The sequence below is a fragment of the Psittacula echo genome (assembly GCF_963264785.1).
Source record: "Psittacula echo genome assembly, chromosome: 17".
NCBI classification, from domain to species: domain Eukaryota; kingdom Metazoa; phylum Chordata; class Aves; order Psittaciformes; family Psittacidae; genus Psittacula; species Psittacula echo.
Genome location: NC_137753.1, coordinates 4134192 through 4152646, shown reverse-complemented (window position 1 = coordinate 4152646; position 18455 = coordinate 4134192). Strand labels below are relative to the sequence as shown.

General features: G+C 41.2%; 1 protein-coding gene across 7 annotated transcripts in view; it reads left to right on the top strand.

Annotated features, from left to right (window-relative positions):
* Window positions 1-14296, top strand: part of UBE4B (ubiquitination factor E4B) — a 39278-nt gene extending 24982 nt beyond the window's left edge. For 4 of the 7 annotated variants that reach the window (XM_080631068.1, XM_080631066.1, XM_080631063.1 and 1 more), the window contains 15 exons: window positions 46-144; window positions 599-712; window positions 1644-1842; window positions 2044-2182; window positions 4297-4396; window positions 5101-5228; window positions 5578-5712; window positions 5979-6214; window positions 6914-7040; window positions 7314-7458; window positions 8478-8612; window positions 8955-9146; window positions 11373-11547; window positions 12041-12187; window positions 13001-14296. In XM_080631068.1, the coding sequence (XP_080487194.1) occupies window positions 46-144; window positions 599-712; window positions 1644-1842; window positions 2044-2182; window positions 4297-4396; window positions 5101-5228; window positions 5578-5712; window positions 5979-6214; window positions 6914-7040; window positions 7314-7458; window positions 8478-8612; window positions 8955-9146; window positions 11373-11547; window positions 12041-12187; window positions 13001-13062 (2133 nt within the window). In that variant the 3' untranslated portion in view covers window positions 13063-14296. The remainder of the gene's footprint in view (window positions 1-45; window positions 145-598; window positions 713-1643; window positions 1843-2043; window positions 2183-4296; window positions 4397-5100; window positions 5229-5577; window positions 5713-5978; window positions 6215-6913; window positions 7041-7313; window positions 7459-8477; window positions 8613-8954; window positions 9147-11372; window positions 11548-12040; window positions 12188-13000) is intronic. The other 3 variants (XM_080631065.1, XM_080631069.1, XM_080631064.1) reach the window with 2 other exon arrangements.
* Window positions 14297-18455: the final 4159 nt, after the last annotated feature.

Below are 18455 nucleotides of genomic sequence, written 5' to 3'. Positions count from 1 at the left end.
CCCCATTACGTTTGATACATTTGCCAATCTTCATTTCATTTTCAGAACAAAGTAGTTGAAAAGTACTTCTCAGGGCCTGCCATTACTCTTGAAAACACCCGGGTTGTTAGCCAGTCTTTGCAGCATTACCTGGAATTAGCAAGGGTAAGTCATCTCCTGTTTAAAAAATAGGCTTAATATTGTGGGGTTTTGGTTTTGACATAGATGAAGAATATAATATTAGAACAATAATTTGTTAAACAACAAATCCGTCAGGATATGACTGGAGGGAATTAGGGTTAAAAATCAGTACTGCAAATACTTCTCCAAGGTTGTAAGCCAATTCAGAAAATAGCAGAACAGTTAGTCATGGGTTGTAGTTCACATTAAAGGATGAGTAAAAACATACAGACTGGATTAGTAGTGTGTGTGTTGCACTAGTCTCCTATATATAAATCTTTTCTGCACTGATGTCATAACTCATATATGCAGATAAAGTTGACAGTAAGACCATAACAGAAGTTGTAGTTAGTTTTGTGGCATCTGTAGAATGTAGGAAGCAGGAAAGCGATGGTGAGAAGTATGTGCAACCTGACAGAATGTTTACTTGACATTGCAGCAAGAGCTGTTCAAGATTCTACACAGTATTTTGCTGAATGGGGAAACTCGAGAAGCAGCTCTCAATTACATGGCAGCTGTTGTCAATGCCAACATGAAAAAGGCACAAATGCAGGTAAATAAAGGCGAGCACTTCATGTGGTTTGTGGATGTAGTCAATGCATAAATCGCAGTCACTGGCTCATGCACTGGTGGCACTCGAATGGAGGACAAAAGAGTTTTGAGTGCCTACTACAACAGGCAAGAAGCCCTCTCCTCAGTCTTTTCTTTCTTTCAATACATTTCCACTTCTGAAATGATTCTGTTTTACCTATTTGAGCAGCTTATTTCCTCTCTTAGGACTGACATACAACTTCATTAACAGAGTTTCTGTATGTTTAAACCTTTGAATTCCCCCCAGCCACATGTATGGGGGCTTCGTTCCAATTGGCTGTGTTTAGGAACCTTGTTTCCTAGACAGGAAATTGCTGAGCTTGGTATGGTTTCTGTAAAAGGAGTAACGCAGATAGGAACTGGTGGTGAAACAACGAACGGGGATGTTGTTTTGCCGTTGTTGAATTAATGCATTGCACTCATTTCCTGTGATAAATCCTCAACAACTGAAGTTCGCATCATTGGTGTCAAGTCCCCATTTCAAAAGCAAACATTTGGAGCCATTATTAGGGATATTTTGTGAAATTTCAGTGAAGAAGTAATAGAAAATTCACACTTAAGAGAAAACTTATGAAACTCAGCAACTCTCTGAAACTCTATGTCTGTGGCAAACCATTCCTGAAAGAAGCCCTTTTAATTTCTTAGGTCATCTTCTATTGCTTTTTATATGTTTCATGTTCTTGAGAATGACTACTTGAACAAGAAAGTTAATATGTTGGTTACTAAGTGACCTTCCCATTGTCACAAAGGTCTCCTTACAGATCCACATTCTTCATCATCTCTCCCTTTTCTTGAACATGCATAATTAATTCATATCAAATACTGTTAAAGCAGCAGAAAACACCCTCGTACCTCTAAGCTTGTCTTCATCTATTCACTTTCTTACCCCACAGACAGATGACCGCTTGGTATCTACAGATGGCTTTATGCTCAACTTCCTATGGGTACTACAGCAACTAAGTACAAAGATCAAGCTGGAAACGGTTGATCCCATGTACATATTCCATCCCAGGTGTCGTATTGACCTCCCAACAGATGAGACCAGAGTGAAAGCAACAATGGAGGATGTTGCAGCTTGGATCACTGAACTTTGTGAGTATGCTGACTGAGACACATTAAGCAGTTACTATGCCCTCTGGTTTTGATACTGCAAATAATTGCCCTGTTCCTAAATGCTTTTTCTTGATGCTGTCAGCTCTTATTTGCCTGAAAAGGCAAGTTGAGTTCAAGGTCTTGCTCCTAGACAAGTTTGTTTTTCAGTTTATTCACCTATACACTTGGTTTGTTTTCCAGACAGGGATCCGTCTCCGTTTTCTGAGCCGAAATTCCCAACAGAATGTTTCTTCCTAACCCTGCATGCCCATCATCTCTCAATCCTGCCAAGCTGCCGCCGGTACATACGCAGGCTGCGGGCCATCCGGGAACTCAACAGGTTAGAACTTGCTAATGCTGGAGTCCCGGCAGCATCTTCTTGCTGTGACAGCAAGTCCTGTAAACTAAACGAAATCAGAATGACAGTTTGGGTAGAACTGTTGCTGAGATCATCTTAACTGTTTGTTAATCTGCTGCTTATGGATTGTTGCTCACCTTGAGGGACTGTGGCTTGAATTGGGAATTCAGATAATAGTGGGATGGGGGATATTGGTTACACAAGGCAGCTCTAATTGGTGAGAAGACCATTCTATTTAAAAGATAATTCTCTTCAGAGCATTTTACTTAACGCTGTTTATCATAACTTTATCTATGGTGTCATTGCTAATGTGTGGACATCAGTGCCTCAGGCTCAGCACAGTGTAGGAGTGCATTTAGTTACCTGTCTGATCATCAAATCATTGTAGATGACTTGTGCTTTCAGAAGCAAGAACTTGTTAGTTATTCCTGAGCTGGTTTGTATGCCTCAGAAGATAATTCCTTGGCTTCCTAGGTGGGATAATGTGTCGTACTCTCAGGGCACAGGGAGGGAGGGAACCCTTCAGGAGTCAACTCTTGATGTTGTCCATGTACAGGTACTTCAGCATGTGGTTTACCATTTTAAAGTGAAGTTGTTGACAAGAAGATCCTGCTGGTTTCTATTTCTCTTGGCCTAAATTCAAATAGACTTTTATAGTTGCTAAACCTCGGAGAAAACTCTGTTAAAATTAGAGCACGTTTTTGATCACCACTATTTTCCATTGTTTATAAATGCACTCACTGCATTTTGGTAAATGTCCCTTGGCACTAATACCATGAGTTCATTACAGGATTTTTGGACTGCATTTGTTATGATTTCATTTTTAGTTTTTAAAGCACAAGCAGGGCAAAAACCTGGGAAGCTGCAGGGCCCAGAGCAGGAAAAGTCAGTATATTCTAAAGAAAACAGGATTTTCATATAAACAGCCTGTGGATTACTTGTAAATAAGCCATACATTTGGTTTGAGAAAGGAATTGCTGCTTTGTCCTTATTTAGAATTGCTGCAAAGGAGTTGCTTATGCACCAGTCTCCATCTGATGGGGTGGAGTGAAGAGCTCTTGGCTTTTACTGACATCAGTAGGAGCTCAGTGTTCAGTGTTTTCCATGGATTGCAGCACTGGGCAAGGTAATTAGATGTTAGTAATAAGGAAATGACACTGGATGTTTTTCTGCTCTAGGCAGAGTGATGTGGATAAGAATCTTGTGTTTAGAAGAGGAACGAAAAGGGATCATTTTCATATGGTTCAGTATAATGAGTTTTGTTCTAATTAGCTGCCCTTTCTAAAAAGATTAAGATACAGGAACACATTGGGGGGTTTTAATGTAAATGGTGTGTGTAATGTGCATTTAAGTTCCCTTCTGTGGGGCACAGTGGGAAGATGGGAAAGGGAGGAGAGGTGATACCAGCCACCGTGATTTACTGGTCCTGATGCTGCCAGGGAGACTACAGACTGTTCACATATTGTACTGCTCTGCAAACCTGAATGTTATGGGGAGTGGAGCATGAGAACAGTAGAACAAACCTGCAAAATAGCATTTACAACAGTGAGAAGATACACAGGGTGCAGACTTGGACCTTTGGGAAAGGGGAAGGTGTTTCTACCAAGTCCTGTTGTCAGCCACCTTTTTCTTCCTTGGCTGATTTTGCTTTCCTTTCTTCTTTTCTGATATTAGAAAATAAATGAGACCTCTATAAAGAGCTCATTGGGTTTGGGTTAATTTTATATGGTACCTTTTTTGTGTTAGGGTTAATTTTAATGACTTCCTTCAGAGTAACTGTAGACTTCAATGGGGACAAAATTAGTTTTTCAGGCAGGATAAATAGATCCCTTCTGTGTTTCCCTTCTATCTTTTTGCACTGGTCTGATTTGTCTGACAGGGATGTATGTTGGAGCTAGTGTATGCAGTGCCTTCAGATGCACTGTGCAGATGTTCAGTCTGCATTTATAAAAGCAATTTCTTTTTCTTGCTATAATGATAGCTGACTTCTTCTCTGTATTTCTGTGATATTTAGCAGATAAGTAGGTTAAATGCCTTGTAGACGGCAGTACATATCCTCTCTGTCAGGATAACCATTTGCTGCATGTGGTTTTCAGGACTGTTGAAGATTTGAAGAACAATGAAAGTCAATGGAAGGATTCTCCCCTGGCTACCAGGCATCGAGAAATGCTGAAACGTTGCAAGACACAGCTCAAGGTTTGTAAGTGATACAGTTCTCAGCTGAATGCCTTTGTCAGCCTGTCTGTCTGGTGGGTCCTGGTGTTTAAATGCATCTTGAAATGTTTGTTTTGAATCTATGAACCCTGTGAGTACTGCACCAGATGGTGGTCGTGATACAATATCACATTAATGGGGAATTTAAAACTCAAAGTAACAAAAGAGAGAAGAAAATACTGTTTTTATTGGAGAGAGAACAAGCAAAGGGATTGTGGCTTGTTCAGGGGTAGCTGTGTGTGCACAATGCATGCCTGAGATGGGGATGGAACTCTCGAGTTCCTTATCTCATGAAGAATTCTTGCAAAGACTGAGGATGCTGGAGTCCTCTTTCGAAGGTCTGACCTGTTTAGATCTTTCTGGTATAAACGGATGCAAGTTTTCTGAGCTGTATCACCAGAATGGCTTCAACTGCACATTTTCCCACTTTGATACCGCTCTTACTTCTTTCATGGTTCTCATAACGCTTGTAAAAGGCTCCTCTGTCCCTGCAACTCTGAATCATGTGTGTGGTTTTGATATGTGGGCACTTAATATGCCTTGTTTTCTTCAAATGAGAGCATAGTTTACGAAGAGACCATTGTAGAATTGTCACAACTCGCAGATACATTGATTAGCTTGGATAGGCTTGACCTTCCTTTTACGTTGTCTTGCCCTGGCTTAGTTTCTGTATGTGTGTTCTGCAGAAGCTGGTGAGGTGCAAGGCTTGTGCAGATGCTGGTTTGCTGGATGAAAACTTTCTCAGGAGATGTCTGAATTTCTATGGCATGGTGATTCAGCTGATGCTTCGCATTCTTGACCCTGCCTATCCCAAGTGAGTGTCAGGATTATCTCTGTAAGTTGTATCCAAGAGATTTCAGATCGTGTCAGATTCTTTACTGGATTCAGCAGTTCTAAAATGTTCCCGTTTGGTTTTGCAGTGTCTGCATTCATACGTGGCTGTTACTTTATTTATGTCAGTGATACACATTCTTGCATGGGATGTATGTCTTATTTATAGTCCAGGGTTCAGCTGGAGGGCATGGGGAGCAACCCTTGGGTATGTTTAGTACCCTTGAAGTACTGACATGGAGCTGTGAAAGTTAATATCAGAACTCTTGTCAAGTGGTCCCATAGGAGAATTCCATAAGAGATCTCGTGACGCTTTCTGCTTAACCCTGCAGTTTTATGTCTTGTTTGTTGTCTCTCTTATTCCACAGCATAAAATTGCCTTTAACTCCTGAAGTTCCGAAGGTATTTGCAGCATTGCCAGAGTTTTACGTGGAAGATGTTGCCGAGTTTTTATTTTTTATTGTACAGTAAGTAAAGCTCTATCTAAAGGGACTTTGTACCCCCATCTACCCCTGAGACAGGTGGTGTGCACGTAATTTTAGGGTTTCAAAGTAGTTTTCTAGCTATTTTGTAGTTAATATTCTGGTTTTTAACAACAGCCATAAGATTATGGCATTGGCTTTACTGAGGTGAGCTCGGCATCCCCACTCTCGTGAGTGATCTGAACTTGATAACTATCGACAATACAGTGTTGGGGCTTTCCATTTTGTTTTCCTTATCTTCCTCTTTTCAGATATGCTCCTCAGGTGCTTTATGAGCCCTGTACTCAGGACGTAGTGATGTTCCTTGTAGTGATGCTCTGCAACCAGAACTACATCCGGAATCCTTATTTAGTAGCCAAGCTGGTGGAAGTGATGTTCATGACAAATCCAGCTGTTCAGCCCCGGACCCAAAAGTTCTTTGAAATGATTGAGAATCATCCTCTCTCCACCAAATTGTTAGTTCCCTCCTTGATGAAGTTTTACACAGGTAAGTCTATAGTTGACCCAGTGTACAGTAAGCAAGGAGTACTATAAGGCAAAAGGCTGTGTTAGTTGTAACCCTTAAAGCCACAACACAAATCCAAAAGCCAGGTAGATCTTAAGTCTTGTAAAGATGAGGCTTTGTTGCTCAGGAAGCAGAGGAAATAGTGTTAGGTGGAACCTTGAGAATTCTAGTCCTACAAGCTGCACGTGCACTGACAGCTAGCACTGTAGATGGATGTGACGGTTTTGGGGTGTTTAGGAGGCAAACTGGAAGCTTTTTGTTTGCTTTGTAAAGGAGGATTGGGATTTTAAAATCTATGGCTGTCATTTTGCTAGTCCTGCTTTAGAGAAGGGGTTTGCACCCATAGAAATAGCTGCTTTTGCAGTGTTCTCAGAGTTTTATTAGGGAAATTTTAGACTGAGGTAAATAGCAGAGAGGAGTTGAATGGAACAGAAAGTTCTGGTTTCTGAGGGTTTTTCTTAAGAAATAGGTTGGTTCTGGATTAGAAAATGGGCAGTGCTGCTGCTTTTAGTGGGGATTAAGATGGAGAACTTCTTGAATGTGAATTCAGTGTCATTTATTAAAGCTTGGTGCTTGAAGCTCATCACACTGGAGGCAGCAGGGGAGAGAGGTAGCGTGCTGCAGGTGAATCCTGGGAGGAAAGTGTTGATTTCAGTTCTTGGGCTCTGCTTTCTTGCTCAGATGTTGAACATACCGGAGCCACGAGCGAGTTCTATGACAAGTTTACAATCCGCTACCACATTAGTACCATTTTCAAGAGCCTCTGGCAGAATATAGCCCACCATGGTACCTTTATGGAAGAGTTCAAGTGAGTAAGACATTGTCTAATACCGTTTACTGTCATGCAAGATGCTCAGGCAATGACCTGAGGAGATCCTTACCATTGGGAATGGGTGATGCTGTGGTCCACTGTATTTTAAATGGCAACCCCTTCCAGTGGAACTGGAGTGTTTCTAAACTGAGCTCTGGACACCACAATCAACTTGGCTTGGGGAATGAGATCATTGTTTGAAATGAGGGGTTGCAGGCTGGCTGCACACCCATCTACTCTGCTATGATAACCCTGTTTCAATGCTTGCAGCTCTGGGAAGCAGTTTGTTCGCTACATCAACATGCTGATAAATGACACAACTTTCTTGCTGGATGAAAGTCTGGAGTCCCTAAAACGTATCCATGAAGTGCAAGAGGAGATGAAGAATAAAGAACAATGGGACCTGCTGCCCAGGGTGAGCAGAGCTGTGTTTCAAAGTGCCCTTTACTTATAAGTTTTTAATATAAGACCATTAAAAGGGTTTTTGAAAGAGGGGCAGCACCAAAGGGCTGCTCATGGGAATGCTTTTTCTTGCTGCCAATATTGCTGTGGTCACTCTGGATGGCTTTCTGCGGAGACTCATCATGCTACGTAGTTAGGTTGTGGGTGGCAAAGAGCGTGGTGTGAAGCAGAGATAATGTGAAGTTTTAAATTACTCTACACTTAATTCTAAGTGGAGAAACTGAGACTTTAACCTCTTGAAGGAGCTTTTGGAAGATGCTCGCCAGTGGAATTGGCTTCAAGGAATAGAAGCTTTTATGTTGTTAATGCATTGATCCGGGGTAGATTTGGTGCACACCATTAGAGCCCTTTACCTCTGATCAAACAATAATTGCGTGTTGACCCACCAATGTCAGGTATTTCTATTTTAAGGTTATTGATTTTAAAAAAGAATTTGAAAAGAAAAAGCTATAAAGATCTTGTTTGTTAAAGTGATTCTGGTTTGCTCTTCTTGTTTGTGCCTCCTAGCAAGGTAAAGCCATTACTGTAGTGACAAAATGCATTGGTACATATCTACAGATTGTCCCAGTGTGGAGGGTTTATTACTTATGGTGAGGCATAAATTAGAGAAAACCTCACTTGACTCTCAGGTCCCAAGCTGATCTTGAGGCATTTGGATGGAAAGGAAGCATAACCCAGGTCTGCAGCTGTGAGGAGCAGTTACAGGATGTGAACAGTCTCAGTGACTGCTGGGTCTTGCGATACCATCCGCACTGATGTTATAGTGCTGCAGGAATCTGGAGGATTGGTGCAGACTTTAGCAGTGGGTAGTACAAGTGAGCTGTACCTTAAACTAACAAATGTATCACAGCTGTATTTGAACTGCCATCTGCTCGTCTGTCTGTCTGGACCGTGTTAGCACTATGGCTGTGTTGAGGGGTGATGATGTAGGGAATTCTGCGGGCTTGTAACCACTGAAGGTTTCTTTTCTAGGAGCAGCAGCAGGCTCGGCAGTCCCAGCTGGCTCAGGATGAGCGTGTCTCTCGTTCCTATCTTGCCCTGGCAACGGAAACTGTGGATATGTTCCATATCCTTACCAAGCAGGTTCAGAAGCCTTTTCTCAGACCTGTAAGTCCTGCTCAGACTTATCTTGGTTTCTGGCTTCTCTTAACATCCCTGCTGTTGGATAATAACCTGGAAATGTTTGGTAGCCCTTTGTCTCCATTCTCTTCCCTTTCTCCAACTCACTGAAATCTAATTGCCATTGAAGTTATTTGATGTTGAGTCAGTGAGATGATGTGATCCTTCTAGACAGAAGCGTTTTCATTCATTTTTTTAAGTGGAAAGTGTGCATAAAGACACTTCCTCCAGCCTACAAAAGGATGATTTTATTAGTTAATAATTCCTGATCTTGCTGTATGCAAATCCAGTGATGATAATCTTTATTGCTCTTTTACTTTGGCCTTGTAGGAACTCGGACCACGACTGGCTGCTATGTTGAACTTTAACTTGCAGCAACTGTGTGGCCCCAAGTGCCGTGACCTGAAAGTCGAAAACCCTGAGAAATACGGGTTTGAACCAAAGAAGCTGTTGGACCAACTGACTGACATTTACCTACAGCTAGACTGTGCTCGCTTCGCTAAAGCAATTGCTGATGATCAGGTGAGCTCCAGAGACATGAGAGGGGGGAGGACAAAAGCAAAAAGCACTGTAGACAAAGAGGACTTTGCAGAATCCTCTAGAAGAGTTTCATCTTCCTGCCACCCAGTTCCATCATACGTCCTTGCAGTTTGTTTTCTTTCAGCACATCAGCCCTGTCCGTATTCTGTCTGCTCCTTGTAGATGGGTAGTGTTTTGCAGACCTACAGATACACATAAACATCTGTAGCACTTCACAAGTGTAGGGAATTTCCTGAGCATTAGTCACTTAGGAGCTACACACAGCCTTGGTGTAAAGTACCAGAAGTATTTGGTTCTAATTTTCCAGGTGGGAAAACGGAACCATACAAAGAGTTTTGACTCCTTTCCCTCTTCCTCACCAAGAACACATGAAACGGAGCTGGGACTAAGAGCCTCATTTAGCAATCCAAAGTTCTTTCTGTAGACTAACAGTTTCCAAATTGTATTCCCTTTTCTATCACTTTATTAAATGGCTCTGTAATAAACTGACAAAGCCCAGTGGATGTGAGACAGTTAAAGGCATCCTTGAATTCCTCATGGTAGTCTTCAGAGCAGACTGTTAGTTCTGATGATAGATGAACTGTCCCTGACTTCTGATCACCTATCAGACATCTGACTTGCATCTCTCCACGCCTGTGTCTTACAATACAAACTTCTCCAGATCCAGAGGGAAAAATGTGCTCAGTGGCCAACTGAAATTCTAGTGGAAGCTGGTTCCCAGCACATGAAGCTGTATTTGCATGCTGAGCGGATCAGAGGTGATGGAGTAACTTATGATCCCTTTTCTGTAATTAGCAACGTCCTGATAATTGCAGATAACATCAGTAACACTTGTGAAACAGACCTCATGTGTTTGCATGTGTATAATGAGCACGCAGGGAATGTTTTGTGCTGTTCAGTACATGTGAAAGTGAGAATTTTACCCATCATTCATTCATCGACGCCACAGCAAAATGCACATGACAGAGGGATTAAAGAGAAAGCCGCCTGCTGGTGTGGGAACTGGAATAAAGCTTAATTAACAAAGTGGCCCTTCATTAAAAAAAGGGGGTGGGCTGACCAGTATCTTAGAAACTGTCAATGACAGGAAAGAAACACCAAGGAAATGCCCAGTAATGGCTACTGGTATTAGGAGGGGAAAAACAAAACAAAAAGTTGCTTGATCATGACAGGGTTTCTCTAAAGCATTTGGATACATTTCCCATTTGCAAATCCTAGCACGTATCAGAAGGGATCTGAAAACACTTCTAAAGCCCTGGGCGTGTTGCCATAGCTCTGTTCACTTGGGCTAGAAAGGAGTTTGGGTGGGCACTGCGTGTCCCAAGTAGTGAATGGTATTTCTTGATGCGATGTAGTGTAGATGAAAGGAGGGCTGTACTGAACACTTTAAAACCCCCAAGGAAAACAGAAATCTGTGAGACTTAGTGTGGTTTTGTTTTGTCATTTAATTCAACCTTGCACTGCAGTGTAAATAACAATTTTATTAAAAGGCTTATATCAAAACATGGCATTGTGAACTGAGAAGAAAATGGTTGTCTTTAGAACATAAGCAGCTTTCAAAAGGCCTTGCCTAACTTTCTGTTTTTACATGAAAGCAATGCTTGCTCCAGTAGAAACTATAGGATATGCAGTTGGTCCCTTTGAATGCTGTACTGTGCAGCTGTACAGCTCTGATTGCACCGCCTGGCAAGTTCCCAACCAGCATTAGCTCCCTCTGAGTTGTTTTACTATTTCTGTAACATCATGGGGTGGGGTTTTTGTTTGGATTAGGAGAAACAATCACTTCTTTCCCATTGCTGCCTTGCACATTATCAGAGAAGTTAAAGAATCAAAACCACTTCTCTTTTTACGCTGTGTTTTCAGCCAAGACTTGTGAGAACAAGAGTACAGACAGGAGTGGCAGGATGGATGCATTGTCAAAGGAACAGTGCTAATAACTATAGTCTCTCTGAATGTCTTGGTTGGTTTGATTAGGTGATGTTACCTTTTTTGTTGGTCTGAACAGTTCTACAGCAGTGAAGACCAGTAAAAAAAGCCCAAGCCCACCCCAAAAATGGGCTGGGTGAAATGTTACTACTTTTCTGTCTGATGTGATGCTGAGGTTTCATTGATTCCTCTTTCTTAACCTTAAAAAAATGCACTGAAATCTTTATGGCATATTAGGATGATACTGCTCAGCACAGTGGTCTTTTTATGCTTTGCTTGTAGAGGTCCTACAGTAAAGAGCTCTTTGAGGAGGTGATCTCCAAGATGAGGAAGGCTGGAATCAAGTCAACCATAGCAATAGAGAAATTCAAACTTCTGGCAGAGAAAGTGGAGGAGATTGTTGCCAAGAATGCCCGTGCAGAAATCGATTACAGCGATGCTCCGGATGAATTCAGAGGCAAGTTGAGATTCCTAAATACTGGCTTGTTAGGAGAAGAGGGATTTGGTTTGTTACTTTGATTCTAAATACTCGTATACCTTAACAGAAACTTTGTTTTGTTTAAGAAGCCTTGCATCCTGCTCTGTTTCAATTAAATAGTTAAGTAAATAGAGAGAGCTAAGAGATTCTTTTTGTTTTCCCTGGGATTGTACTGTCCAATCCTATCCATGTTTTGCTTACATGTACTTTAGCACACTTAAAACAAAATAATAATTTGAAAATAGAGTTAAAATAGCTAATGCTTTGTCCCAGTTCAGGAAGGGAAAATAATAAGGAATAAAGAGAATAGAGAATAAAGGCTCAAGTCCACTGCTTGTACTACCCCTTTTCTATATCTCCAGCAACACACTTGACTGGGGACCCTGAATAATCAGTTCTGCACTGTGGTTTTGTGTGCAGATAAAATTTGTAGCTATTGTGTTCAATTTAATGAGACCCTTTGTGCCCCCAGACCCACTTATGGACACCCTGATGACTGATCCTGTGAGGCTGCCCTCTGGAACTATTATGGACAGGTCAGTCATCCTGAGGCATCTGCTGAACTCTTCCACTGATCCTTTCAACCGTCAGACGCTGACAGAAAATATGCTGGAACCAGGTATCGGTTTAACATTCACCAATGGAACTGCTATAGACTGGGGGAGACAATTTGCATGCAGTGTGTTCTCACAGAATCATAGAATAATGGTTTGGGTTGGAAGGGACCTTAAAGTTCCAAGCTCCTGCCATGGGCAGGGACATATTCCACTAGAGCAGGTTGCTCCAAGCCCCATCCAACCTGGCCTTGAACACTGCATGGGGCAAGCCACAGCTGCTCTGGATAACCTGTGCCAGCACCTCAACACCCTCACAGGGAAGAACTTCCTAAGATGTCATCCCAGTCTCCCCTCTTTCAGTTTAAATCCATTCCCCTTTGTCCTGTCCCTAGATGTTTTTGTAAAAGGTCCCTCTCCAGACTTCTTGGAAGCCTCCTTTAGGTACTGGAAGACTGTTACAAGGTCTCCCCAGAGCCTTCTCAAGGCTGAACAAGCCCAGATCTCTCAACCTGTCATTACAGGAGAGATGCTCTAGCTCTGTTCTGTATACTGTCAGAAGATAGCATTGAGGCCTCAGTGAAGGTAATGGTTCCTTCATCTCAGTGGGCACAGAAAGGTTAGTTCCTTCTGCTTTCCCTTTTTCTGGGACAGAAATCCCATGTCCTTGACTTCATAACTACCAGGCCAAAGGGTATTATTGTGGTAGGGAAATGAGTCAGTCATTTACTGAAAGCTCTGCAGAAAATACATTGATAAAGACATTCCTGATTAAGTTTCTGGAAAAGAAATTAGTCATGAGGAGCTTCTTTATAGTAGAATACTTATAATTTAACTGCAAATTAATAATTCTTCTTTTTTCGCCTTTACATTACTAGTGCCAGAACTTAAAGAGCAAATCCAAGCCTGGATGAGAGACAAGCAGAACGCTGACCATTAAGAATTCCCTTGCAGTGCACGCCGACACCAGTGGGAAGAGCAGGGCGTGGGCTGTTCGGGTGGTAGTGGAGCAGATACCCTTTGCAAGCTGTTGATGGGATTAGCACGCCCACTGGCACTGGCTTCCAGTGGTGACCAGAAGCATGTGGACGAGGAGGAAAGCAGCTTAATTCTTGTACATATATTTAAGTGATAAGGATGGTCAATAACATGGAGGACAAGCTAGGAAGTTGCTTATGTTACAAAACTGTCCTTCAGTATGTCACGTTTTGGAGTTTTTACAGCTGAATTATTTTAGCAGAGATGAATGGATCAGGGCAGCATCCCTTCAACCTTATTTTTTACAGCCAGATATCCGTTAATTTGATTGTGGTTAGAACCTTGGACATTTTGCTGCTAAAGTAACTTTTTTCTCTTTCCCTCCTTTTTTTTTTCCCTCTTCCATCAAACCTGCACTGCTGTCCTATTTTCTTTTTGTAATGCAAAAACAAAAATCCCTGTGAAAATCAGAATCATTCCCCTGCCCTCAAAAGAACATATTCCATGGGATAATTGTGCCTGCAACAAAGTGTTAATCTTGGGATCGTTATTTTTCTATTACGCATATTTGCATTTTTGGGTTTTAATTGGTGTTAGACACAAGGATAAGTTCAAAAAAGGAACGATTTCACACATGGATTTTCATTTCCATTCTTTGAACTGTCCCTTCTCTTTCTGTTGATGTAGATGCTCTGGTATTTTTGAAAAGCCTTGAGATAGAAACATGTTGTAACAGCTGCTGTGGATGCGATGCTCGGGAATACCAGGATTTCAGTGACTTTTAAAGAAACAAACTCCATTCTTTCAATGCTGCAGATCTGATATATGCTAAACGACAGTTCTGAGCCATTAGAGCTTGTCTGCGGAGAGCAGATCCTTTTAGTCTCGGAGGTTGCAGTTTGGGGCAGGGGGTCATTTTTTATGTTGCGTACCAATTTGTATCCATGGCTTGGCCTTACCAAAGCAGAAAGGGTGCAGGAAATGTAGACTTACATTTTTAAATAAAAAAATAATTAAAAAAAAAAAAATTCACAGACATTTTTGTATTTACTGCCCCCTGCATCTGATACTTGAATTTCCTTTTTAAAAAGGATTTGAAACCACAGTGTTTTAAAATTAAGTCTGAAAAAAAAAAGGTTGTTTTTCTTTTCTTTGTTTTTTTTTTCGCTGTGTCTTCTGTTCAATTCCTGACTCTCTTGAACTACAATAAATGATACACACTCACACAAAGGGGTGCCTTTGCCTTTCCTTTTAAGTGTGCCAGTGAAAGAATAACACTAATGATTGGGTTGGTTTGCTCAGGTTTGCTGACAGGGATTTAGGATCTGGAGCAAACTTAGTGAATTATGTGGAACACATCTGTGCACACAGATACCAGTAGTACTTCAAACTAATGAATGTTCCCAAGTGGGTGACTCTTATACCTATTCATAGCTACATGACAGTTGGTGACAGGCTCCAGAGGGAGTTTTGGTCAGGTTATATATAATCCAGTGTTGACCTTTAAGATGGGCAAGTAATTCTGAATTAAAACACGTAGTGGGGTTTGGATTTGTTTTTCTGGTGTGGGGTTTATTCTGTTGGTCTCTTTCCCCACAGTGTGTGTGTGGTTTGTTTTCCCCAAGGGTGGGAGGGAGGATTCTAAAGTTGGTGTCTGCATGGACCGCTGGAACAGAGAAGCTTGTGAACTGACTGGTTTTATAGTTCCTTAAAACTCCTTTCTTCCACAAATTCAAATTCCTCCCCTCTTCAAAAGTCACACAACAAAGTCTGCTGTGCTTTTATGTGCAAGCTCTCATTCAGCATCCAAATCCATCATGGTTTCTGAATGTCTTATAAGGGTGTGCAGTGAGCGATGAATTTCACAGAATCATAGAATAGTTGTGGTTGGAAAGGACCATAATGTCATCTTGTTCCAACCCCCTGCCATGGACAGGGACAAAGCGAGTTTTCTTTTTCAGTAAAGATGTAATTATTTTTTACATTACAAAAACCCTTTAAAATGTTCCACTGTCCCCTCATCATTAAGCATTATAGCACGAAATCTCTAGAAACAGCTCAGAATTCATGTATTATTTGATGGAGGACAACTCAACAATGTATATTTGCTTTTACTGGAGGATGATGTTTCACATCATGACTTTTTTCTGTAAGTTAATATCAACAGCTTTTATCGACAGCTTTCCAATATACTGGAAAGGTGGAAGAAAGACTTTTTTCTCATTTTCTTCAGCTATAACAAAGCAGCCACACCATCACCTTTTGTAAATAAGGAATAGGTTATGCATGTAAATACTTCACCAGAAAAATCAGTATGGAATTAGCTCTTTTTAATGCACGTGTAAGATGAAAATCCTGTATTTTTTGTATTCATTTATTCCATTGTACCAACCTGAAAGGCTTCTTTGAACAAATTCAGGATGTTCCTCTTAACCTTGCCTGACAGGAGGAAATAGAAATATTTACATTTGGTATGAGATGTATTAAGACAATGCCCTTCAGAATCTCAATTTATATTTATTCTTCCATCATATCTGACTTTAACCTGGGAAATATAAATAGCAACATGCATTACTGAACTGTTTTGTCTAATTATGGCATACATTTATCAGTTGAAGGTGTATCAATGCAGAGATTACAGAATACAGGAAGGCTAACATGAAGTAGCTAAAACAATTTTATCTGGAGAACTATTATCTGGAGTATCACGTATTTCAAATGTGAATTCAGACAAACACTCCCCCAAATTCAACATTCTTGGGCAGAATAATGAAATGTGTTTTTAATACAAGCAACCAAAACTACCACTATGTTGCTGGCTTCTGGGCACAAAAGTGACTCAAAGGTCTGTCCTTCAGTGGGAAGTGGACACCTGAGTGCTTGAAGAGGAAAGCTGAAGTCAGTAGTAGATTAAATCCCCCACAAACGTGTGCGTGTGACAGTCCTCAGTTCAACTCATTTACTACTACCTGCAGGTTTCTGTGATTTCCCTCCCCCTACTGACACATCACTGACCTTTTTCAATCCAACTGTAATCTTATTACAATACAGAGACTTTATATTAGAGATCAGAGAAATTAGCAATTGATCAAATTACCTCTGACGTTTAGGTGTATGATAGCTCTGAGCTGGGAACAGCTTATCCAAGGAATGGGGAACTTGCATCACTTGCAAAAGGTGCTTCTCTTGGACAATCGGAAGTTACAAGATTGTATTGCTGGTCTCTACGTTCCCTAGAGCAATTCGTAGGGCAAGGAATTTTGCAACTAGAGAAATTCCTGGGGCAGGCTCTGCAATACAACTCAGTCCAATCGATTCTATTATACCACAATTTACGCTTATGCAATAGCACAATTTGCAACAGTCGGCTGTTCCCTGCTGGCAGCAAGGACAGCTTAACGCTAGTAAGAGCAAGGATGACCACTGCTTCAGCCAGCAACAGATTGATTCTAACAATTCCCAGAGCATGACACTACACTGTAGCTGTCTTCATTATCACTCAGCTAAGACCTTAAATCTCCCTTTTTTCCTGCTTTTAAACAGTCTTCCCAATTTTAGGTAGCAGATCTTAGTGATTTGAGAAAGGAACTATATTTGCTTTTACTAATAAACACAAATCCTTCATAGTACCATTTGCTCTTACTTCTCTGGTATGGTACTGCTCAAGAGCACGTTTCTTGAGCTGGGGACATTCATTATGTGAATGTTTTCTTGCAAAGGAATGTCTAAATTCTAGTTGTAAACATGCACATGCTTGCAGGGGATTGGATCTGCTTCTGCTGGTTTGCAGAGTTATGTGGTATTGGTCAGAAACATGTAAAAGGAGTAAAAATAGTCCCTTTCCTATAAGGGAATGAACACTTTTTAAAGCAGGATTCACAGGTAAAACCCTGCAGTAGGATTCCATTTAAGTACATTTAAAATAATAAGTTAATTCCAAGTTACCCAAGGAGACCTTACTTACTTAAAACCAATAGTGAGGTGGCTGGTCTAATTAAATTGAGATAAATTACCTCAATTCTATAATTAAAAAGGCATCACAAACTGCTAGATGAAAACTGCCTTATTCCTTGACCACCTTTCACCTCCATACTTGGGTGTTTAAAGAGGAGTTTTCCTCTTGTTGCCCTTTGCAGTGGGTGACCTCCCAGATGCTACATGTGCCATTTGCCTTTCACCTTCTTTCTCAACATGTAGCTAGACTTTCTCTGACCGTTTCCAGCAGATTTTTCAGCACTCTGTAAGCAACCAACTGACTTAACGTACTGGAACTGTTCTATGCGAGTACTCACCAAACTTAGGCATAAGGCAGTGACAGAACTACTGCTCCTAGGAGACACTACACAAACTTTGCTGAAGGAACATTAATTATGTTGTCTCTTACCACGGAGGACTACAGCACACACCCAGTATTCTGAAGGGTTCAGAGGGGCTTGAAACAGGTTTTGGTGGTTTGTTTTTCTGGTGTGTGGTGGTGGTTTCTTTCCCCAGAGAAATCAGAGCTGGCCTAATTCTGCGGAGCCCTAGATAGAAGGTAGCACAGTTACATCACATTGAAAACATAATCATATATCCTGGCAAGTCTTCCAAAGTTCAAATAATGGTATTTTCTAGGCCGTATGAAAGCCACCTACTATTGCTTTCCTGGTTTTGTGGCAGTGTTTGCCTACAACCCACTTCACAGCCCTGTATTGTTAAGCTGTTGTGTTCATAGGCGTAGCTGCAGCTGATACCCACACCCAGCTAGAGTGCGAAGAGCGAAAAGTCATGTTTCACCGAACAGAAAGTAACAAATGAGTTACCTGAGCCTGATGGGGAACATGAGACACAGCCAAGATCCAATGTCCTTAACAGCCAGGCTTGTGAATTAAAACAAACCCTGTCCTGAAACTAGAAATCTCAGCTCCCAAAGGTTCTCAACAGCTTAAATCCAGTTCATCTATGATGGTGTGCATGTGGTAAATATGTAATTCAGGTACTTAATGTAGTATTACTTTCTTAAACACAAGCCTCTTCCTAACTAGAAATGATCAAAGTACTAATGGAAAGGAGGAACTTCACAGCTGAAGTTATTGCCACAAAAATAAGTTTTTACTATGAGAATACGTTGAATTATTGAAAATATAGGAGTTAACATAGCACCATTGACTAGAACAATCACATAAAAACATGAGATCTACGAGAATAACTCAGGCTGCTCCAAAAAAACATTTTAAACGCGCGTGGAGGGAACATTAACCCCTTCTCTCTGAGCCACCGCCAAATTAGATCCAAATTCCTACCGGATCTCTCTGAACCCGCTTGGGAGCTCGCCAATTCCCTACTTCAAATACTGTTTGTGGGCAGGCAGGCGCT